Raw genomic sequence first — 25258 nt, 5'->3', positions numbered from 1 at the left:
ACATCGATGTAACATGCCTCAATGGATAGACCCTTGGCACATAAAATTGCTATTGCTATTGACATCTACTCTTGCACACAAGACCTCTAACTTGGTCTTGACATAGGCAACAACTCCATAATAAAGCAATATTGATCCTCCTCTTGGGATCAAGATAGAATTGGAGAGAAAGAGGGGTAGTCCTCAAGGCTATTGGCGTGAATACCCTCAAGAGGATATGAAGGTCTCTGCTCTCCGAGGCATGCACCAAAAAATGAGTGCTCCACCTTTGCATATGATGGCCACCATATGCCTTAAAGGGAAAACATGAGGGAGAAAGCCTAGTGCCCATTGCCCAAGAAGAGACACCGCAACTAAGAGCCGGATCCCATGGTGCCCAAAGCTACCACAAAAAACACCAGAAAGACTACCCATCCAAAACAATAGAGAGGTGTCACAAAATGATGATATGTCATGTCCACTAGAACGAGACCCATTTGGAAACGGATAAATTTAAAGTTTATAAGTTGTTCCAACTTATAGGGTCCCATCCAATGGGGCCCTTGGGGACACAAAGGAAAATTTAAAAAAGAAGATTGCGTTGAACTGCTGATGTGGCAAGCTGTATGATCTTCCCACCATTTAGGCTAGCTGTTCTACGGACCCTCGCATTATGCCATGACATCTAATGTGGCATGTTGTACAGATGCCTGTGATTTGCTGGGCGACAGCTTTTGGGACCAAATTCTTTTGGACCTGAAGTTTTTCATTGTATTGTTTTTGGGGCTCTTTGTTTGGGCATCCCTTGTATTATCTATAAGAGCCCCTGGGGCCTCACTCTGTAGAGCATCTGGATGCAGAGCGTAAGGGCAAAGGTCCCTTGGGAGCTGTACTTTGCAATGATCAATGATAAAGAAATACTGAAAGGGGCACAAGTCTTTGGGGACAATGCTTATGGGTGCAGAACTCCACTGTGCCGTGTTGCATCTCTCTCTCTCTCTCTCTCTCTCTCTCTCTGTGTGTGTGTGTGTGTGTGTGTGTGTGTGTGTGTGTGTGTGTGTGTGTGTGTGTGTGTCTATTAACATCTAGTGATTTTGAAGTTTCTGTTTGTGTGTTGCTATTGATTTACTGCTTGGAGTGTCCAAGCCTTTTTTCAATGGTATCAGAGCTCAAAAAGGTTCTTCTTCTATAGAGGATCCAACCCTTCTATAGCTCACACAGATTCTTGAGGAAAACATGACATAATATTTGATATTTTATTTGTAGATGAAAGAATCTTTGTCTCTTGACCCCAGGCTTATTACCCACTCCCACCCTTCATACATCGCGCATTGGGTACGCTCCCATCTTCATCATTGTTTTTCTTAAAGGGCATAAGCCATAAAGAACCCAAGAGTACACATGGGTTCTCGCAAAGAATTTGACAAAAATAATACCTCTCCGGGGGGAGGCAAAGAAAAGTTGAAATCCAGCACGAGCATTAAAGAAAAGAACGAAGATTTGGACAAATTCTTGGCGGAAATTTTTTGCCAGAGCGAAGTAAAAATGTCAATTGTAGGTTGACACATGTGTGAAAAGATAGATCGGGTACTCTAGAGACCCGAGATTTGCAAAACACCTGAAGGATTGCTTGATTGATGAGATTCACTGGCGATGGCGTAAGGCCATTGATTCTCCTCTCACATTGAGAGGAAATTTATAAGGACATACGAGTGCAAAAAAGTGGAATCTACACTTGCAGAAAGAGATAGACAGAGCTCTTGACTAGAAGACAAGCCACAGAGTTCCAGATCAGCCGAAGAGAGTGGAAGAAAAGGAAAGATGAAAGCAAGACTTGTACCAGACTGTCTGAGGACCGACCTTGATCAGATGGATGGAAGTACTGAACTTTGCAGAGCATGGGACAAAGTGCGAGACTAGGAAGCCCTTACTTTCTTTGATGGAGGAGCCAAGGACAACTTTATTTCAACCGGATTGGCAGCTCGACTTGGTATTATGCCCGAGGAAATGGGGCCACTTGCCGAGTCTATTCTAACGGCACCCGGATGGGATGTTTCCAGTACACCTGTCATTGGCAAACTACGTTTGTATTGTCAAGGGTATTTAGGGCATGAGGACTTTTACATCATGCCTTTGGAAGGGTATGACATCCTCCTAGGAAATTGATGGAGCAAAGGTGGAGTGTGCAAGAGAGGGAAGGAGAAGAAAGAACAGTAGACACATATTTTGGTGGAGCATGTGAGAGAATCCCTCTCACTCTCCTTATTGTTCATTATTACCAAATGAATAAGTGGACGGTTGCTTGCCCGACCATAACCGTTCATGGACCATTGGCCTGAAACCTAACAATATCCCACTTGAAGGCCAACGTGGCCCAAGTGGCTAAAGAATATAGAGTCTACAATGTACAATATGTACAAAACGTGAAGCATGACCCTACGCCCATCATCTCTATGCAATGTGCAAACCGCTCTGAGGCTAGGCTCTTTGTTAGAGCATCCACTGGGTTTTCATCCGTGTGAACTTTGACTAACTCAATGCGTTTGCTAGCCAAAATATCCCGTACGTACCAGTGCCAGGGATTTAATACTTACGTAATTACCAAAAAAATTGTGTGATCACAAGGTCTTGTTGACATATTTACATAATCACAGTTAACATGATCACAAACAAGCCGGTTCATAGCAACCTGGAAACCCACAAAAAGCCCGTCGGGCTTTTGCGTTTTCCCGACAGGCCCTTCGGGAAGACCCTAGAGCCCGGCGGGTTGCAGCTTAATATCATAGAGGGCCCAAATCGGGCACGTTCGGTGTTTTTTGTTGAGACACACACACACGCGCACACACACACACACACACACACACACACACACACGCACACACACAGAGAGAGATGACCATCTTTGTAGGTATTTCGAGAGGAGAGAGGGGGTCATGAGATAGAGACAAAGAGAGAGATCAATGACTATCTTTGTTGTGGAGCTACGGAGTGTCGCCACAATTATAATGACTACTTGCACGCAAAAAACAAACATCATTTGATACACTTACAACCACAAATAGCTCGTAGATGCGTTAGCACATGTGCTCCAATTTGCAAGGAATGCTTGGCATTGTTGTGTAGCTCTCTCCGAGTATATTGTGATGGTGTAGTTGAATCTCCAATGCAACGAGGAGGCAAGAAGTAGCGTTAGGATGAAGTGCCATTGCACCCTGGCTTCTACAAGTAGAATAAATACTCATTATAAACGATGTTTTTAACCATAATCTGCATCATATTATAACTATCAAAAAATAAGACTTTGATATGGGAAATTGAGTTATGCCGTGTTGTTGACCCATGGGTCAACACTCCCCCCCTCCGAATTCATGTCCTCTCTGACATCACCTCATTGTCAATGTCAGTGCGGTCTTTGTTGTTGTTTTTCTTTCTTGTGATTTATGTCCTTCATATCCATCTATTGTTGTCATTATAGGGCTATTGATAGATCTAAATTAAAAAAGAAGCCAATCTCGTTCAGCTTGACTCTTATCATCATGGATAGATAAAGCTGCAAATGCATCCATTGGAAGTTGTGTAGTAACTTGATCACAACCTCTTTTTGTTTCCATAAATATGATCAATTTACTTCCATCCATCATTTGCTTTAGTAAATCTTCCATTAAGATTTACTAAAGCAAATGATGGATGGAAGTAAAGTGATCATATTTATGGAAACAAAAAGAGGTTGTGATCAAGTTACTAAACAACTTCCAATGGATGAAATACAATCGTTTTGATTTGAGATTCAAAACCCATGTTTGCTAGAGGCTTTTTAATTCTTTGCCTTCTTCGTATCACTGGTGCCGACATTTTTCTCTATTAAGAACTAGATGTTCAGTTAAAATAAATATTTTTTTTTCAATATATTAGAAAAACAATCACTAAGAAAGCAATCAAATCTACACAATATGAGATTTGCAATGCACTCTAGTCAATTCCACATATCGACCACATATGATCTGAGAGAACATACACATTGCAATGCACTCTCTACATGACATTATGGAAACAAAAATAATATGAAATTGTCAATGTAATTATAAATATAATGATTAGTTATATATCCTCTGGCATCTGAAAACAATAAGACACAACTATTTTCACATGCTACAAAGAATCATCAACATTTACATTGAAATGATGATAATTATTTGCAAAACACACATGAAAGAAATAATGTCGATGATTGACCATCTCATGCACTAACAATCTTTTAAATATAATATATAATTCACTCCCTATATAAACCAATGCATAAAACAAGGCAATGAAATATTCAATACAATTACACAATTGAGCAATGAGGACTACTTGTACCCAATCAAGGATTGTAGCCCCCTTATGCATCCAATTCAATATATAAAGCTACTTTCACCCAATTAAGGATTATAGCTCTCATATTGTGCAGTGGAAATGTTCAAATCTATGATGTGGAAAAATGCAAGACTTCAAGGATCTTTATATACCCAGTACACTAGTACAGGACATCCGACCCTTGACTATCAACTCGTTATTTAAATATGCTCATCTTCTAAAACCAACTACAACCCTTTTATGGACCAATGGCTTCGTCACAATGAGCACGACTCTCCAAATTCTCAATTGTTTTGGTTTAGTACCTTTATATTCGGTGAAGGATTTAAATATTTTTAGAAGTGGTTACCAAATAAAGAATCACGTTCGGCCCAAGAAAAGGACCTGTGACTCTGCAATCTTAGGTCAATTCATAAGGAGATGACTATATCCGACGCTCGGATATACTCACCATGGATTTGCCTAGTTAAAATGCCAAAGTAAGAAGAGGTTTACTATATACAGTCTAGCCCGACGGGTGTACCGGCTCTATTGGTTTTTGCAGGTCACCATCAAGATCACGTTAACAATTAACGTGATCACGTGATTTTCTTGTGTAAATACTAGAGTTATTAACGTAATCACACGATTGTGATTACCTCAATGAAATCCCTGCGTACCACATAATACATTACCTCTATGTGTTTCGACTTGGAGTGAAACACGCCGTTCTTTGCTAACGCAATCGCACTCTGCTGACTATCACAATGTACCACTGGAGTCTACCAAAATCTCCCACTAGACGAGATATCCACACAGCTTCCTTACTAGAACTAAAAACAGCAACATACTCTGTCTCAATGGTGGAAGACAAAGTGAAATTATGGATACATGACCTCCAAGAAATTGTCACTCCAACGAACAATAAAATATAGCCAGATGTGGATCGCTTAGTGTTGACACAACCCGTATAATATGAATCAGTGTATCTAACTATGGATGCATCAATGTTCCCAAAGCGTAAGCACATGCTAGCTAAGCCCTTGATGTATCTCAAGATGTGCTTCACTCCTTCCCAATGCTTTCTTCCTGGATTTGCCATAAACCTGCTGACCACTCCCGCTGCATATGCAATGTCTGGTCGTGTGCTAACCATGGCGAGCATAAGGCTGCCAACTGCCAAAGAATATGGCACATTTGTCATCTCTACCTTTTCAGCATCCGATTTGGGACAATCTTGCTTGCTAAGTTTTTTGTATGTTGCATCGGGGTACTCAATGCTTTCCCCCTTGCATATTAAAATGTTGCAAGACCTTGTGAATATAATCTTTCTGCAAAAGCTCAAGTATACCACGTTTGCAATCTCTCTTGATATGCATACCAAGAAAGTGATGTGCATCGCTCAAATCTTTCATAGCAAACTGCTTGCTTAAGGCATCCTTGAGAAGTGCAATCTCATCTTTTGACTTCTCGACTATGAGCATATCATCCAGTACAAAATCAGAATGATGAGGGAACCATCATTCAACCTCTTTGTGTACAAGCAGTGATCCTCTTGGCTTCATACGTAACCTTGGGATTGAATGTATTTATCGGAGTTGGTGTACCATTGTCGTTGTGAGCCTTGCTTTAATCCATACAAGGCTTTCTTAAGTCTACACACCAATTCTATCCATGTTGGCTTCTCACGCTTTATCGCAAAACCCTCTGGTTATTTCTTGTAAACATCCTCTTCAAGATCCCCATGAAGAAACAATGTCTTCACATCCATTTGGACCAATCCCAAGTCCTTGATGGCTACTAGACCAAGCACAAGACGCAATGCAGTCATCTTGACCATTGGAGAAAATATTTCATGTAAATCCACGCCTTTCGTTCGCTTGAACCCTTTTGCAACCAATTTTGCCTTATACTTAGGCTCGAGATCATGTGTGATATACTTCTTATTGTACACCCATTTGCATGACAATGCCTGTTTACCTGTAGGTAACTCTATCAATTCCCAAGTTTCATTGGCTAAAATTGAGTTATACTCAGATTGCATAGCCTCTTCCCACTTCACGCTATCATCCATTTGAATGGCCTCTTTGTAGCAAGTGGGTTCACGGCAATCATTGTGACTAGCAAGTATTCCAATCCTGGCTCAAACCGCTAAGGTGCACGAGATGTACGAGTAGATCTCCAAAGTGCCTAATTTCTCGATTTTGCTCTCTCTAGAGCAACATGTGCTTTTGTACTAGTGGAAGGTGCATCACTAGCACGTCCAACATTTTGTGTAACTGGCGGTGAGGAGACATCCTCAAACCGTACTCTGCAATACTCAATGCCTTTCACTGGCTTTTTATGCATCTTAGACTCATTGAATATCACCTGTGAGTTGTATATGACCTTCTTAGATTCCACGTGCTAGAGACGATATCCCATCTCTCCGTCTTCACCATATCCAATGAAGATGCACTTGTGTGATTTGGGGTCTAGCTTTTGTCTAAGCACTTTTGGCACATGTGAGAATGCCTCACACCCAAATACACATAATCTGTCACATAATTGGGTTCTTTTCTCGTCCACATCTCATGTAAACCTTGTACTTTAATGGTGTACTAGGTGACCGATTGATCAAGTAAACAGCCGTTGTAATAGCTTCTTCCCAAAATTCTTGAGGTAAGTTGGTCGTAGACAACATAGAAGTGACCCATCCTTGAATGGTTCTATTCATTCTCTTAGCCACACCATTTTGGGCGGGTGTGTAAGGTGTGGTAAACTGTCTTCTAATGCCTCTTTTCCTCGAAAAGTCCTTGAACTCGAGGGAGATGTACTCGTCTCCATTGTCACTGTGCAAAGCTTTAAGCTTTCTACCTGATTGGTTCTCTACCAATGCTAAGAAATTTTCAAAGACACTAAAGACGTCTCTCTTCCGATTCAAGAGATAAACCCACACCTTTCTAGTAGAGTCGTCTACGAATGTTAGGAAGTATAATGCTCCCCCTAGAGACTTGACTGGCATAGGTCCGCACAAGTCGCTATGAACGAGATCTAGAGGACTCCCTAACTCCTTGTACAAAGGCAATGATGTCAACCTAGTCTGTGTGCCATAGATACAATGCTCACATAAAGAGAAGTTAGAGTAATCTAACACACGAATATAGCCAAAATGCTGCAAGACTTTCATTCCCTTTTGACTCATATGTCCTAGCCGGCTATGCCACAACTCTGTACATGGCAGCTCGGCTACACAAATAGATTTCTCTTTCACTGAAGAAACATAAAGTGAGTACAATGAGCCAGACTTCTAGCCTTTAAGCATGACCATATTTCCCTTCTTGATAATTTAAGAACCATGAGAAAATATGGTAGTGTAACCCAAATCATCCAACTGACATCAAACTCTTTGTTAATTTGGGTACATGTCTGACATTATGTAGCATAAACCAGTTCCATTACGCATAGAAAACTTGACACTATCCACAGCGCATATATAAAGCTCGTAAGAATTGCCTAGCTTCACCATTCCATGTGTGGCACTGTATGTAGAAAACCACTCCTTGTGAGGAGTCACATGAAAGATAGCACCCGAGTCCACAATCCAATTCTGTGCATAACACTCATCATGAGCTAACAATGTATCAGGACTCAAATCTGATGTGAAAATCAACAAATCATTTGACACTTCAAAAACTTTTTAATGGCTGGACACTCAACCACATTAAGCTCTTCAATTTTCACATAGCTTTTAGGCTTGTCAGACTTTGCTTTTTCTTTGCCCTTATCACGCTGCATTGTGTGGCAATCTTTCTTCAAGTGCCCCTTTTTATGGCAGTAGTAACAATTTGCATTTTGCATGTCTTTTTTGCGACTCTTGCTATGACCTTGCATGTGATCCTCTGTGAACGGCTGCAGCTATGACCACGCTGCCTTTGCTTGTCACGGTTGCCACTAGCCACATATGCATCACCATGACCACTCGCATCAAGAGATTGACATTGAATATCCTCAGTGATCAACACACTAGCAACACTACTGAAATCTAGCTTGCCATTGGGTGCAAAATTGCTTATGGCTGTGTTGAAAGTATTTCATGACAATCGTATCGAGCATAGCAAGAAAATGGCCTTCATTTCATCAAAATTGAGACCTTTTGAAGTAAGATGTGAAAACACATTGTTGAACTTGTTCAAGTGAGAACTAACAGTACTGCCTTCTTTCATGTTCATGAGCATCAAATTTTTTATCAAGAAAACCTTGTTCAAGGCGTTGTTTCCATCCCATGCCTGGCATAGAGCATACCACGAATCTTTGGCATTGGTCTTATCCATTATGGTAAAGTAAATGGATTCATCAAGGTGCAGATGAATGGTTGCCATAGCATGCTCATTCAAGTCATCCCACTCATCATTAGTGTACGCATTCTCTCTTCTTGCACAAAAGGGTTCTATCAAGCCTTTGTTGATCAAAAGATCTTACATATGCTGCAGCCAAATGACTGTAGTAATCTTCTCTTTTGGATGTAGTAATCTTCTCTTTTGGAAGCACTACTTGCAGCCATGATTAAGAAAAAATGTAGCTAAAAACTTATGGCAAATTGCCTGGGACAATTTCGGCAGATTTCCCCCTAGAATAGGAGTGAAAAATCAAACCAAAATGTAGTAAAGTCACTGTGTAAGAACAACTAGAAGTGCCAAGAATGCATAAAATGGGCTCGTGGGAAAAATCTGACAGAGTCTCCTTTGTATGAGGAGTCAAAACTCAACTCAAAAACACATAAATTGTTCAAAAGAGCAATCACTAGGCATATATTGTGCAAAACCACTGCTTGTGACCGCCAACTCGGTGTCAAAAGCACAAAAAACCGTCCAGATACATGTCCTATGGCGCGGGTAAGTAAGTAGGGAAATTTGCTAAAGATCTATAAAAGAAACCTATTGGGCACTCAGTAGAAGCAGAAGAAGCAGGGACACAAGGAGGCAGACACCCAACATATATGCAACACCTCAGCAGTAGGAGCCCTAGAGTTTTCTAAAGAAGAAGAAGACCTAGATCATCCTGGAAATTTCACACTTCAGCAGACAACCCAGCGTTTTCTGTTTTCAGCCTTAGCCTCCCGAGAACCCGCTCCCACCCGACTGCAGATCCTTGCCAGATCCCTAGCTAGTCCTAGATCAGCATAGCATTTTCAGAATCCAGCAGACTAGCCCGCATTTTTGGATTTCAGCCAGATCTACCAACGTTTTTGCATTTCAGCATTAGTGTGACTCGGCGGTTGCAGATCCAAGCCGCAGTGCCGCCAGAGTAGCAGATCCATAGCAGAACATCTAGCCTTTTTAGTTTTCAACATCGACGCCATTGTCCTTGACACCTTTGTCATTGTCATTGCAGCTCCCTATTGTGACGACACCTTCGTTGCAGATCTCCGACTTGATGACAACACGATCGTCGTCATCGTCATAGTTTCCATCGTCCTTGTTGACACCATTGTTGACATAGTCATCATCAAGTCTACAACATCTAGACCATTGTACCATATTTTTGCAATCTATAGCATAGACCTCTCTCGCCATAAAGAGGGGGGCCCTTGGAGGAGGGTTTGAGACCCGTTTGGTGTCGTATTCTTCTCTCTCTCTCTCTCTTTTTCTAAGTCTTAGCACCTTCATTCACAGTAGCAATCACTTTGTCTGTGATCATTGCACTCTCTCTTTCTAAAGGAGCGTAAGGCTCTCCCTTCCTAAGTAACACAAACCCTTGAGTACAGTTCGGAGCACTCATCTTGAGCAATATCAATATTCACTTCCGTTGCACCTTACAAGCGGAGTTCCGCGCCCAGATGCACTGGCCCCAAAGACTAGCACCCCTTTCAATATTTCTTTATTATTACAAGTCGCAGCAGTACAACTCCCGAGGGTCCTCTACTCTCAGACTCTAGATCCAAATGCTTTGTAGAGTGAGGCCCCAAGGGTCCTTATAAACTATACAAGGGATGCCCAAAACAGAGCTCTAGAAGCGTAACTTTTCCCAAAAGCACTAAACCCCAAAAGCATGTACTCCCAAAAGCTAGCACTAAAATCTGCCCCAAAACAATCGACGCTATTTGCAAAAATCCGTGCAGCATGCCACATGGCATCAGTAGCACAAAACAAAACAAAAAATTACAGCAAACTGTCATGTTAACATCCGAACAGTGGGCCACATCAGCATGGCAGTGCGTTTTACAAAAATCTTTCTTAGAGTCCAAGCTTTGGGTTTTTAGGGTATTAGGTCCCATGACAGGTGCTCATAAGTTCTTGGAGGTTCAGTTTTTACTTTCTCTGGTCTACGCGGCCATTTCTCCTCCAGTTGGTCATGCCATGTCATCACTTTGTGACATTTTCACAAACCAAAATACAATTGAACCCAACATCAAAACCAAAATCAAGCAATCTCAATCGGTACCAAAATACGTTCAAAACATAAAAATTTTATTTCAAACCAATTACAAATAGTATTCTCAAACAAAGTTCAAAGATTCTAAATACAAAGCAAACTTAAACTCATTCGGTGTTTGTATCGGTCAGTCAAACTCAAAGTACGATTGGCTTGTCATGCTGCACTAAAGTGATAGTACAATTCTGGACGTGGATAGTAATCGTACTTGTTGTGCCAAGTCATGCCCAAAAGTGCGTCGCAATGCCCTAACATCATAAATGTGAAAGTCTGCCTTATCATGGTATCCTTGGTGACCAAAGTAGCACCAATGAGTGGGACAACTTTGTGAGTTTTCCCTGTCGCTAGCTCGGCTTAAAGCTCTCCAGCAAACTGATCATATTCAAAGTCCATCTACTTGAGGAACTCCGGATGGATAAAATTCTTGGTGGCCCTTGGGTTGAAGAAGATAAGTGCCTTGAAGCTATTAATCTTTCCATATGCTTTGCGCAATTCTTTTGAATCATTGAGAGATTCCATAAATGTTTGGACCAAGTGCTATTGCAGTTTTGATTTTCTTAGCAAGAGGTTGCTATCCGCTTTTGTAGGACATACATAGGAGGCGTTCCTGTCTAGAAACATTCAAAGCATCTACCTTCTTGCAATAGAGTTTCTTACTGACGAGGTGTCAAATGAGGTCTTGCAAGTTGAGTTGAATTGTCACAAGAATCCTGAGAATCTGTGCATTGTTGTCAAGGATTTTGAGTGTTTGTTGGTTGGCCTTCCGTAACAAACTCCAATTGTCTTTTCATAAGCTTGTAATCAACCCCAACATGGTCCAGAAGCTCTTGCATAGTAGAAACTTGTTTAGACAAACATTATTCTTGTAGAGGTGATGACATTCCAATGGTATAGCGTTTGCACTAGTCCTCCAAGGTTATCAGCTTGAAGAAAGACACCAAAAGGTATACATCAAGGAACCTTTGGTTGTTGTCTTCCATGGTCTTTGTGGCAAGCATTTTCAAGTTACCCCATTCTACTAGAAGAGGGATCTCATGTGGCTCCGGGTAATATTATTCTTGAAAGCTTGCCAAGTCCTTGGAGCATGCGGCTTGGTAGCTATAGAACTCCCCCATTGCGTAGCATTATCTTTGAGAAAACCGGCGGCTCAAGAGATCTTGGATTCTTCAATGTAGTCATGCATGGCATAGATGTCAAACTAATGAAGGAATCATAAGGCTTTCTTTCTAACTTTTGTTCTCTAAAAAGTGAAAAATTTTAGTGTAGATCCACCATTGTTGAAATCTTTTGAGCAAATCCAGGATGTGGATAATAGGGATAGGCATACACGATCCAACCATTATACCCAACCGCTTTGTGTCAACTCTCTCTCTCTCTCTCTCTCTCTCTCTCTCTCTCTCTCTCTCTCTCTCTCTCTCCCCCCCCCGGTTCAAGCTCATTCAATTTTTTGCAATTTTCTCGTGTGTGTTGTTGTAGATCATTGGCTTGGGGTGTCAAAGTCTATAAAAATGGTATTAGAGCTCAAACAATTCTTCTACTACGAAGGATCCAAGGGCCCTTTTTCTGTTGCACACATGGCTTCTCGCAGTGAATCTAGTGTAGAGAAAACTGTTCAACCAACTTCATGAAGATAAGTCAACCCCAACCTTAGTGGGGTGGATCAGCAAATACCAACGGGAATTTTGATTGGGGTAAACCTTCCTCCCATGAATATGGGGAAGAGATTGGCATGTTCCCCACTCGGATATCTCAACATGATGGAGTACCAATGTTAATTATAGGTTGACACTTGTGCCAATGAATGATCAAGTACTCGAAGGACCCAAAGTACCCGAAGAACTACCCGCTTGACAAGTCCATTCATGATGGCGTGATGCCACCCTTCCACCTCTCAAGTCGGCTTTGAAGAAGAAAGCGTACCCAAGTGCAAAAAAGAAAAAGCTTTACTCACAAGAAGAATTTGACGATTCCCTTGAACATAGGGTCGGCAAATAAATGAAGGCTACAAAGAATTCTCAAAAGAAAATCCGTTCAATAGATTATCTTGGCTATTTGGGTCAAAAATATACTTCCAGGATGGAAGCAAATCCAAGAAGCGTGTTCACTTTGAGGATGATCCCAGTTCGTCATCTTTATCGTCAAATAGCTCAAAGAGCTCCTCTTTCTCTGACTCCGGCAAGGAGAACATGAAGCATCGAAAGAGGAGAAAGACTCACAAAAGCAACAAAACCTAGAAACGCAAGAAAATCAAATCCCACAAGAAGTCTTGAAAACATCAGGGTATTCCAACAATTCCAAAGAGGATACCTCATTCTTTTGACAATTCAGACTCTGATGAGCCAATGTATGGGACTTTAGACCTTCCGACTCACTACAACCATCTTGAGAAAAAGGGCTAGAAGACCAAGAAGTTCAAGGATGCAGGGCAAGGTGTAAAGTTTTATACATTTTCAAGCTACAAGGACACCCATCAAGCCCTTGCCTTCATACACAACAGTTTGACATCCTGTTTTGGGAGGATGTTTCTCAAAAGCCTCCAAGGTATGAAGGACAACATCTTATCTGAAAGGTAACACCCGAAATGGTTGTTGGAGAGAAACACACACAGCTTGGAGAAGACAAAGGAAGCTCAAGGCACACAATTGAGAGTGTATCACTTGGTGTGCAATGAAAAGATAGATAGCCCTAGATTGATGGGCATATATACAATGCACAGGGGGAAAAACCTCCTAAAGAGGGGGAAAAATTCCCAGGTGGTCCTAGTGTGTTCACACACATTACTACCACATGTATATGGTAACAAATCCCCCCGGAGTGATGCGGTGAACGAGAGCTGGCACATGAGTAAAGGGAAGTGCCATGCCCTGAGGACATGATCAGTCCACAAAGGGGACTAATCCAAAAGCTTTGAGGAAAGCTTTGAGCTTCTCACGAGACAATGGCTTTGTGAAAATATCTGCAAGGTTGTCCTGTGTTGGCACAGAAGCCAAGCTCCTGTTGAGAGCCTCTCCCTGACATAGTGGTAATGCATCTCAATGTTCTTTGTGCGAGCATGAAAAATTGGGTTTCTCACAACTGCCAATGCGCTCTGACTGTCAGTGTAGATAGTGTTGGCAGTGTCCTATCCAACACCCACATCAACCATCTGAGCCATACACACACAACCATAGCTGTGAAGACTGCCCTGTACTCAATCTCACAACTAGAAGTGGCCACAGTAGGTTGCTTATTACTCAACCATGATATACATGAACTGCACTTGTGGACACTCGGTGTCAAAACAACCAACCCAATCTGAGTCTGAAAAAGCATGTAAGTTTGGCAGCAATGATCCTCCCTTGAGATTAAACAAGCCAAAATGTAAAGTGTCACTAAGGTAGCGGAAAATCCTCTTGACAGCCTGCCAATGCGTAGACCTTGGGCTATGCATAAATCTGCTGACGTGGTGAGATTGCAAACTGAATATCCGGCCTTGTGTTGCATACATAAATGAAGCATCCAACAGCAGTTTGGTAAAGAGTGACATCTGCAGGATCACCAGCATCATGAAAACTCAATTTCAAATGTGTTTCCATGGGAGTGGCAATAGATTTGCAATCCTCAAGTCCAAACTTACATAGCAATGTCTCTATGTAACTTTTCTGACACAAGGCAATACCACCATCACCGCCATTAGGAAAATTTTGAACTCATTTTTGGGCCTTTTAAGAGTGCCACATCATCAAAGTTGTACAAAAGAAAGCAACCCGGTAGACCCCTCTAAATATTGCTTAGAACCCCATGATATGACCTATCATTGGAAAGTTCTTGAAAAATGGATTCTAAAGAGCCAAGGTCCGAAAAGTTTGGACGACTTCTATGAAATTTATGCCTTTTTTTTTTCAATCAGCCAGGTTTTGTTACCGTTACGGTAATCTAAAATCACCTTTTTCTATATCTACATGAAGGCAATGTCTGATACATGCATGCTATATATCAATAGATAGCATTTGAAGAGTAGATTCTAAATATCCAACCTCCGACAAGTTTGGATCTTATTTGCAAAAAATTAACCGATCCCCACTTTTTGAAAGCTATGCCACATCAACAATTCTTACAAGGCCCATTTTTGAGTCCAAACTTTTCCTAATGCACTGCTTAAATTGTAGACCCAAGTAATGATGCAACAGCCCCAAATCTTTCATCTTGAAAATAGCATTCAAATCAGCCTTAAATTCAGCAATATGTCTCTCATTTGGTCCAGTGATCAGAAAATCATCTACGTAAAGAACCACAATGAGAAGTACATCACCCTCATGCTTTACATACAATGTGCTTTCTGTTGGACTGTTACGAAATCCTCATTTGACCAAATGAGTGTCAGCCTTCTCATACCAAGCACGAGGAGATTACTTCAACCCATACAAAGCTTTCTTACATCCGCACACTTTGTCCTCTTGTCTTTTCTTGACAAAACCGCGAGGTTGTGTTACATAAACTTCCTCAAATGTCTGATTGATGTACATCCCAACCAAAATGAGCTGCCAATGCACATAGAAAATGCACAGTAGTCATACAACAAGAGGGAGCAAAAGTCTCTTCATAATCTATGCCTTTTTTTGTGCATAATCCTTTGCAACAAGTCGAGCCTTATGGCGATCGATCTCACCATCCGGCTTGTGTTTCAACTTGTAAACCCACTTTGTACCAATGGCCTTTTTGCCAGGAGGCAAATCACATAAAGACCATGTGTCATTTTTTATAAGTGCATCATATTCTGATTGCATGGCAGCCATCCAATTTTTTGAATTCTGTGCTTCATTAAAAGACAAAGGTTCCTCAACATCATGTAGGCTAGACATAGCCAAAGCATAACAATCTGATGCATAAGATGCATGGCGAGAGCCTGAACGAGTACAACTAGACAAAGGTGCATCCAATTTATTGTCACTCAATGTATGCACCAGCCATTTTGGCATACCTCTAGCCTGCTCATTTTCGACCATTTCCTCATCAAGTACATCATGTACATCTGCATCAATAATAGGTTGATCTTCTGTAACATTTTTGAAAACCCCCATAGGCTGTATATTTTCCTCACTGGAATTTACATTCGAACTTCCACCGCTGAAAAGAGGCAACAAAGTGTCATAAATGTCCTGTGAGCTTACATCACTGTCTTTAGTACATGACAACAAGGGTTGAACAAAATATTCCACAAACACTACATCCCGTGAAACCAGAATACGCTTTGTTTGCGGATGATACAACCTGTAAAACCTTTGCTTTCAGCACTATAACCAACCAAAATACATTTGACAGCCTTATCATCTATTTTTTTGTGTTGTGTTTGTGGCACCAAAGCATATGCCAAACAACCCAAAACACGCATGTGCTCAATAGAAGGCTTTCTATTCGCCATGCTTCATGTGGAGTAATAGACTGTAAAGCTTTCGTAGGACACCTGTTAAGTACATAAGTGGCACACATGATGGCATCAACCCAAAAAGAATGCAGCAAAGCTTGAATTTACATTGTGCCATTTTCGTAAGTGACGTGTTTTTCCTCTCAGTAACACCATTTTGTTGAGGCATATAAGGCACTGTACATTGGTGTTTTATAAGCCAGAAATCATGAGACATATACTCCCCCCCTCGATCGGAACGGAGGGTGCCCATAGTACATTTGGAGACATTTTCAGCCATAGCCAGAAATTGTTACCTGCATGTGGCCCTAACTGAACCATCCTTTGGAATATTTGAACACTGCATCTTACCCAGAATACAACCTTTATAATCATGTTTGACAAGTGCTTCAAGAGGCGGCAAAGAAGAAACCATATCAAATTTCTGCAAACGCAACAAATTGGCAAAATTCAGATGACCAAAACGTGCATGCCAAAGTTTTTCATCTGAAATAGCCCTTGAATCTGCAACTGCATTTGCAAAATTTTTTCCACACTTTTCATACAAAGTGAGCTTATACAGCCCACGGCATAAAAGGCCAAATGAAACAATTTCTTCACCAAAACTGAGATCATGAACTGTACATCTGTGATCCACAAATTTGACTACAAGTCCAAGTCTAGCAAGTGCAGATATAGACAAAAGATTCTTCTTGATCCCAGGTACATAAAGTGCATCAAAAAGTGTTAAAGAACTATCATTCGCAGCAGTAAGCACAATCTTTCCAACTCCTTGAACATGATAAGAGACATTGTTGGCACAAGTGACTGAATTCCCATGAGGGACAGCAGACTCGAGAGAGGTGAACAATTCACGATGTGAGGTAATGTGCTTTGTAGCACCAATGTCAAAATACCACACATGTGAATCTGCAGCAACAGACTGCATGCATCATGGACAACAGGATTGTAAGTGCACTCTGCACTAAAAGCCCATTTTGCATCAACATCAGCATCACAGTCTCCTTTCACAGAAGACTCAACAATGGCTGCATTTGTAGTGGAACCAGCATTTGCAGTGGAACCACCCTCTTTCTTCTTAGTCTCTTTGGCCTTCAACTTAGGACACTGCTTGATCAAGTGATCATTAGCTTTACAATAATGGAAACGCATCTTCTTTTTGCCCTTATCACCAAAATTTCCAAATGAATTACTGCCAGCAGAAGCATTAGGAATAGAATTTTTGCCACTCGCAGCAGAACCATAAGAAGTGGCTACATTGCTATTACCACCCTTTCTTTGAGAAGCAATAAGAGCCTGTTCAACTACACACTACCTAGTCCTATTTTTTTTGGAAAGTGACTCTTGCAATAGCAATGTGCATAATGCATCAAACTTGACAACTTCAATATTTCCTTGAGTCATAAGTCTCCAAGTACTAGCAAAAGTATGGTAATAATCTGGTAAGGCATCAAGAACAGTCTGCACAAGGGAACTGTCTGAAATGACTTCACCTGCAGAAATAAGTTGCTCATTGATATCCTTGACACCAGCACGGAAAGTGTCCATATCATCTTCCTCATGCATAATCTTCGATTCTAGCTCTTTATGCAGCAAAGCAATTTTAGCCTCATTGTGGCTTGCATAAAGACCTGCTAGAATATCCCAAGCATGTTTTACAAATTTCGTTGAACGAATGTGAGGAGTAATGGTGCACTTCATAGACAACGTAATCAACGCATGAGCCTGTGCATTCTTTACATCCCAACGAGCTTGTTCTACCGTAAGCAAAACAACTCTAACAGCAGCAAGACCTGCAACATCCTCAACATCGCCTACATCCTCAGAACCAGGACATACATCAATGCCTTGCACAATATTCTAGACCCCTTTGACAAGAATTATTACCATCCAACCTGTCCACCTCAACAACAAACATCTTGAACACATCTATGTTGTTATCTGCCATGAAAAATGTATGTACCTGATGTGAAAATTGCCCAAAATGAGGAGAAATTGAGTGAGACTAGCACGTGCTATATAGCACAGCCCGCAATAGACTATATAGGACCTGTTATGCAAAAAATGACACTAACAAAAATTCTGCACAAAATGACAATCGCCTGTGCAGACCTGCCTGTAGTGGAAACGGAGACCAAAATGAGCCCGAATCAGAAATCTGAGCAAATTGAGCTCTACGACCTCTCTACTCATCATGGCTTGGCATCATTTGAGGGTGACAAAAGAAGATACCTTGGGCACCTATGCCAAAGGTTTTGGGATACTTTTCCACCAATCTCTTCTTTTCAAAAGATCACCTTCAAGCAACAGGTTTAGAAGTTTTGTTGTGGCTTACCAAAAGAGATTCGGCAAAATTGCCTGAATGTACTCTGCCTTTCTTGTAGCTTCTTTACTGTCGTGAGAGGAGAATCAACTGCCTCTTGCCATCTCGAATGGATTTCATCAATCGGGTAATTCTTTAGATGATTCACATATTTTGAATCTTTGGAGTACTTGATCAATGTTTTCACACACAGGTCAACCAACAGTTGACGTTTGTACTCCGTTCTATCAAGATTCCTCGGTGAAAATTGGCCAAAATCTCCGTTGGTTTCTTTTGTACCCACATTGGGTTTCAAATTTTCTTCATCTCCTCACAGACCAAAGGTTACAGGGGTGTCGTCTCTGTTATAGACTCGGGCATCCCAAGTCGAAAATCTGGAACAAAACACACGAGAGAATCACTTAAAATACTTCACAACTTTACCACACTTTAAAAGGAGTCGACATGTCCCGGCGTAGTTTCGTGCCCAAAGGTATTGGCTCCAAAATTTGGCTCCCCTTTTGGTTTTATTTTTATATTAATGATTGAGCAAAGTTACAACTCCCGCGGGCCCTCTCTGCCTAGAATCTTGTCAGCTAACTGAGGGAAAGAGTGGCCTGGGGTTCATATTTAATTGCCCTTGGTCTCAAAATCAAAAGAAATTACATGAAAAGTTGCTTACTCAAAACCTACTGGCCCAAAAGCACCATCAAAAATTGCAAAAATCTGTACAGGCTGCCACGTGGCATGTCAGTGCAAAACGTGGAGGTCTGTACTGCTGCTACACCAGCATATCGGTGCAATCTGCAAAAAATTGTACTATTGTCCATAGTAGATCCTCTATCCAGGGTGGTCATGCCACATCATCACTTTGTGACAGTCTCTATCAGAAACTCTGCGAGAACCCATGTGTGTTGTAGAAAGGATTGGAACCTCCATTAAAGAAGAATCGTTCTAAGCTTTGATACCAGTGTACATGCTTACACACTCCAAGTGATAATTCAATAGCAACACATGAACAAAAATTGCAAAATCGTTGAGCTTGACTAGAGAGAGAGAGAGAGAGAGAGAGAGTCGACACGGCACTGTGGAGTTTCGAGCCAAGACGCACTGGCCCAAAAATTGACGCCCCTTTCAATATTTCTTTAGTATTGCTTCGCAAAGGTACAACTCCCGAGGGTCCAACTCTCTCCGAGACTCAATGTCCAAATTCTCCCCGGAAGAGCGGCCCTCTGGGCACTTATAAACTTACAAGGGCTGCCCAAAAGCAGAGCCTCAAAAGCATCAGACCCAAAAGCACTTGATCCCAAAAGCATCTACTCTCAAAAGCTTGCACAAAAAGCTGCCAAAAATAGCCAGTGAAAATCGCAAAAACCCATATAGCCTGCCCCGTTGTCAGTAAGCGCAATTTATGAAAATTAGCCCTTGATGTCAAGCTTTTAATATGTTAGGTTTTAGGCCCCTCGGCTGGTGCTCCATAAGTTGGGTAGGGTTAGATTTATTAAAACCCTAAACCCCTTCTATTTTAGGCCCCTCGGCCACACTTGCTGGTTCAGTTCTTCTTAGCCCCTTGGTCAATTCTTTCCAATTGGGCACACCAAGTCATCACTTTGTGACATCATCCCTTCAAGTCAATCCTGAATCTATTTCTAGAGTCCTCTTCCATAGAAAATCTTAGCATCTACTCTTCAATCCTGGACATGAAGTCCCTTCTCGGGAATCTCTACTCCTTGATCCCAACTTGAGTCTATCACTCTCACATCCGTGGATCTACTCACAAACCTAGGGTACGAAACCCGTGGGCTGATCTGGCTCTGTATACACAAAACACTTTTCTCCTACAGAGGCTCATGCCTTCCTCTGCTCCTACTTCCTCGTGCAAAAGAAGTGCACTTGCAAAAAAACATTCATAGATCAAAACATGAAAAGAATCACCTATGAAGACTCAAAACTCAGAAAGCAACTCGGGTCTCAGAAAGAAACTCCTCAAAAGAAATCTCTATGCAGAGAACCCTCTCTTCCAATCCTACACACAGAAGTGGTGTGTTCTCAGGTTCCTTCTTGTAAATCAGCCCCGTCTATGACGTTTTTGAACTAAAAATAGAGAAAAACAGCAGCTTGTCAATGGAAACAATCTCCAAAGGCACTGCTTCATGATGGAACTCGTCTACATGGCCCTGGAAACATCTGAATCACTTAGGACAGTCGTATGTGTCGTCGGCATTATCATCTAGGTGGCTGACATTTGCATCATCGTGGGAATGTCTTGGGCGCCTTGGTTTCCCCCTGCAAAATATGCAGCAATAGGGCCGAGGGTTGGCGCCTAGCTTTTCTTGCTACAACCGATCCCTAGAGTGGGAGAGAGGGGTGCCTTTTATTGCTCCTGGGGCCAGCAGAAATAGGAGAGCCTTGCCTTGGCTTTGCAAGAATAGAGGATGTGGGGAGGCGGCACAGAGAGAACTGGAGGGGGGGGGGGGGGGGGGGGGGGGGGGGGGGGGGGGGGGGGGGTGTCGATTAGGGGCAGAAGGGGATGCCCAACTTTCTATGGCCATTTTAAATTAGTGGCTGCCCACTTATTAAGTGGGCGGTTGAACACTTTTATAAAAAAAAGTTCTAAGCCTACCAAAAACTTGGTAAACATGTATAAGTATGCTTACAAAATCACAACCCAAGCGTCCTTGGATGTAATCTTATGCATAGTTGATACAATGCTAACATAGACTCCTTCACAAGAAAGCACTTGCTTTCTTGAAAAAGAAACTCGCTTTCTCAAAAAGCAACTACCTTTCCTCAGAGCTTACACAAAACCCAACTTTATTCAAGTGCTTGTCTCATCTCTTGTGCACAACTCTAACTCAATTCGGAATACCTACAGGCTATGGAATATTCCCTTTCCAATGCTCCCATCACCAACCACGTGATGCATCAAGAATACCCATCACATATTCCTTTCTCACCGAACTTATGAAACAACTCCTTCACGATGCTCTATGTTAGCCATCCTATGACGCATCAGAGAGTCCGTTCCGGATTGTCAAGTACTTTTTTCAATGCTCTTTGTCACCCATGTGACACATCAAAAGTATCCGTTCTTGATGGCCTACAAATATTCCCATGCATAGTGCTTTCATCATTCCTCTAAATGACGAGCTAGAAATATATGTACTCCCATGTCTCAAGCGAGAAAAACCCTCTCACTTATAAATTCCTGAAACTAAATCTCTGAGAGAGAGAGAGAGAGAGAGAGAGAGAGAGAGAGAGAGGGGCATAAAGGATGCCCAACTCTCTATGGCCATTCTAAATTAGTGGCTACCCGTTTATTAAGTGAGTGGCCAGACACTTTTAAAAGAAAGGTCTAAACCTGCCAAAAACTCAATGAACGTATGTAAGCTGAAAATCATGCTTACACAATCACAACCCAAGCATCCCTAGACGTAGTCTCATGCACAGATGCAATGCTAACATAGACTCCTTCACAAGAAAGCACTTGCTTTTGCAAAAAGAAACTCACTTTCTCAAAAAGCAACTGCATTTGCTTGAAGCTTACTCAGAATTCATCTTTATTCAAGTGCTTGTCTCATCTCTTGAGCACAACTCTAACTTAGTTCGGAATACCTCCTAACTATAGGATATTTCCTTTCCGATGCTCCTCTCACCCCCACGTGACGCATGAAGAATACCCATCACTTAGTCCTTTCTCACAGAACTTACGGAACAACTCCTTCGCAATGCTCTATGTCACCCATCCCATGACGCATCAGAGATGTCCATTTGGGATGGTTGAATACTTCTTCTCTATGCTCTCTGCACTATAAATATCTGTACTTGGATGTCTTAAGCGAGAAAACCCTCTCGCTTATAAATTCAGTTATTTCCAACAATTCATTTAGAATTAAAATTCTTACAAAAAAAGATAATTTAGCAACACCACCCATGTTAGTAGAGGCTCTCTTTTAGACTTTATCGAATCAAAGCTTTGGCACTGCCCGTGTTAGTGGAGACAATATATTTCATCCAGAGATTGAGGGGGCTACCACAAAACAGGCTTTGACAGCACACCAAGTAGAGATTGTCCAGGCCCATAGGCGACCTAGAGCACCACGACACCAAGCTCAAAGAGGACATCATAGGGAGATTAAAGTGATCGAACTACGACATAAGCATACCAAATAGAAAAAGGTAGAGAGACTTGCTTTCTCAAACCGTGTTTCTATATTAATGCAAATACTCTCCACTCCCTACCGACCCATGCATGTCACCCTAAGCCCCCAGTTTGGCACCAGATGGAGTTAGCTATATCTTGGTTGTACTCTCCAGCACATAGCTAATAGAGCTATAGCACGAGAGGCACCGCATACCTAGCTAGGTATGCGGCGCCTCCCTCACAGAAGCTCATGATGTTGAGGTAAGTCACAATGTGGGAAACATTGTGAGAATTTGTCCAAAACTTCTTGTGTATGTATAAGGCCATCTGTATGAAATGTCAATCACCACCAAACAATAGTATGGGCTGTCCAAAAAGATGCACAACCTTATGCAAATCTTCTCTATGGCCTCTTTAAAAAATCAATTGAAACAACTATTTAACCAAAATCATATTTTCAGAAATATCTTGTACAGAGCTTCAATATGTCTTGATTGGAGGACGTACTGAGCAACATTTAACAAACAATCAATGAATTGTTATGAAAGCAAGCACTAAACTTTGACAAATGAACATTCTTCAAATCAATTGTCTTAAGCAAGAAATTCACACCTTTTGTATTTAGCTGTTTTCCTGGATAGAACCACATATCAGAGCTCCGCTGCCGTGACTCCCACACTGCTGTGTGCTGGGTATATGATACTCATAAGCTCATAAAAGCTTCTGGGACTGAAAAGAGGTGGCCGGACTCGACCAACTTTCGCAGAGCAATCGTAGTGCAAGACTGGGTCCTTCATGAATGAAGGAATAGCTTTGGCACCATGAAAGGCACCTAGGAGGCCACCCACAATGGCAGCATTGGTGTCAGTGTCGCCGCCCATCTGTAAGGTCTGCATCATGGCATCCTCAAAAAGTGTACGATGGCGCAGGAAATGGAAGGCAAGCGTAAAACCGTGCCGGAAATGCCCCTCCATGTCCGTGCAATCAAGAAGGGAGGCAAGCTGGTGAGAATCAAGAGCAGAATCCTCAAGGAGCCAACGTTTTACAGATGTGGAGGTCAGGTGGGAAGAGGCTGCTGCAACCAAGGCACCATCCGCATCACCAGGGTGGGTTAGAAGATGTGCTACAGCAATCGCATAGGCAGTGTTCGCCTCTTGGCAAACGATACTGGGATGGGACAATAGTGCATCCTGCTTGGCTGCCTCTGCCATTAGTGTTACTGGTTGGGTAGCCATCCACATGGCAAGGGGAACCACACGCATCAAAGCCCCATTGGATTCTGAGCGAAGGTTACGTTGATGGGCTGCTGCTCGCATGAAATCAGCTCCTCCTTCGCCTCGAAAAGCCATGGCACAAGTGGTGCCTACATCGAAAGGCACTGATGCATACCACGCTCTATATTGCTTGGCGGCAGAATCAGCAGGAAAGCCATGAGATGGATCATGACCTTTCAGGGCCCTGGCAATCGCAATGGTAAGCTCGGAGTCATCAGTGACTTGGCCAGGTCCAACGGCATGGATGCCACCTCCTGGCATGTGAAGAGCGTAGCTTGTCATGGAGTGGGTGATAGGGGCATCCAGGAATTCCAAGGTTGCTCCCGCGTCGTCCCTCACAAAGACACCTAACAGTGCTCCCTCGGCATGCTCCCTACTTACAACCTGTTCTTTCGCTACCGTCCCGAAGCTCATGATACAAATCACCATGGTCAGTACCGCCCAAATCCTGTTCATGATGCTGCAAAAGGCAGCCTTCCGTGAACTTACTACACAGCGATTGAGAGAGAGCGCTCGCAAAACGAACAGTAAAAACGATGGACGTGCTCGTTCAGACTGCGGGAAAGCTCTGGAATTGCTTCCACGTGGCCTGACGTGATTGGCGCAAAAGAGCCCGGAACACAACACGTCCGCATAGGGTAAAAGCACTAGGTTGAGGACAGCGAAACTGGGCAGAGCTATATATGGAGAGCAATTTCGGGCTTGGAGTGGTGCAAAAGCTGCGCACATGCGTCCTCTTTTCATTTCAGCAAAATAGGGTAAAGGGGCCACTTTAGAGCCACCTAAAGAGGGTGACCAATTGCGGGCAATGTATTTCAACCTATTGCAAGTGGCCTTGCAAGTGCGATTGGAAGAGCACTACGGCAGCTATGTGCAGAAGAAGCATCACCACGAATGAAGCTCCGAGAGCCACACGCGCCTGAAGCAAAGTTCTTGTGTGTAACAAAATCGACCACCAAAGGGAACCCCCTCAAGGGGATATTTAGTGCCATCATAGCCAGCTAGGATCGAGCTCAAGCAGGATTCAATGTCAGCTACCCTGAACACAAGAGTGAACGCCCCGCGATGTCTCTAATATGGAGCATTCGCCATTTAGGATTGGGGGGCGATGGGTCCCTGTACAGGTACTTGGCTTTTAAATGGCCCCTTTACCCTAGGCGTTTTTAGTTGCAATGTAGCATGCAAGTTTTTCGCTTCATTCGCGTAGACTTCGAGGCAAAAAGCGTGAAGGCCACACATGAGCAAGAAAAGGGACAACAGAGATTGGGGGCTGAACACAACTCCCCACCAATGGGATCACTCCATGGCAGACGGCATGGACCATATACACAAAGCAGTTTTGTACATCTTATGGGGGGAATTTCAATCTACTTCTAGTGACTGTCCCGGTATTCGGGCTTGTACCC

The 25258-nt window shown here is 42.4% G+C and overlaps 1 protein-coding gene across 3 annotated transcripts in view; it reads right to left on the bottom strand.

The window, feature by feature from the left end:
• The window catches only part of LOC147459852 (uncharacterized), a 34873-nt gene extending 10461 nt beyond the window's left edge, over window positions 1-24412 (bottom strand). The window contains exons 1-2 of one of the 3 annotated variants that reach the window (XM_086509908.1): window positions 23191-24412; window positions 2959-3198 (exon numbers count right to left, since the gene is read on the bottom strand). In XM_086509908.1, coding sequence (XP_086366034.1) covers window positions 23229-24308 — 1080 coding nt within the window. In that variant the 5' untranslated portion in view covers window positions 24309-24412 and the 3' untranslated portion in view covers window positions 2959-3198; window positions 23191-23228. Of the gene's footprint in view, window positions 1-2958; window positions 3199-15607; window positions 15835-23190 lie in introns of those variants that run through there. The other 2 variants (XM_086509909.1, XM_086509910.1) reach the window with 2 other exon arrangements.
• Window positions 24413-25258: the final 846 nt, after the last annotated feature.

The sequence above is a fragment of the Adiantum capillus-veneris genome, chromosome 4 (genome assembly GCF_014529385.1).
Source record: "Adiantum capillus-veneris isolate H3 chromosome 4, ASM1452938v2, whole genome shotgun sequence".
Lineage (NCBI taxonomy): Eukaryota > Viridiplantae > Streptophyta > Polypodiopsida > Polypodiales > Pteridaceae > Adiantum > Adiantum capillus-veneris.
This window is presented reverse-complemented; position numbering and strand designations above follow the sequence as displayed.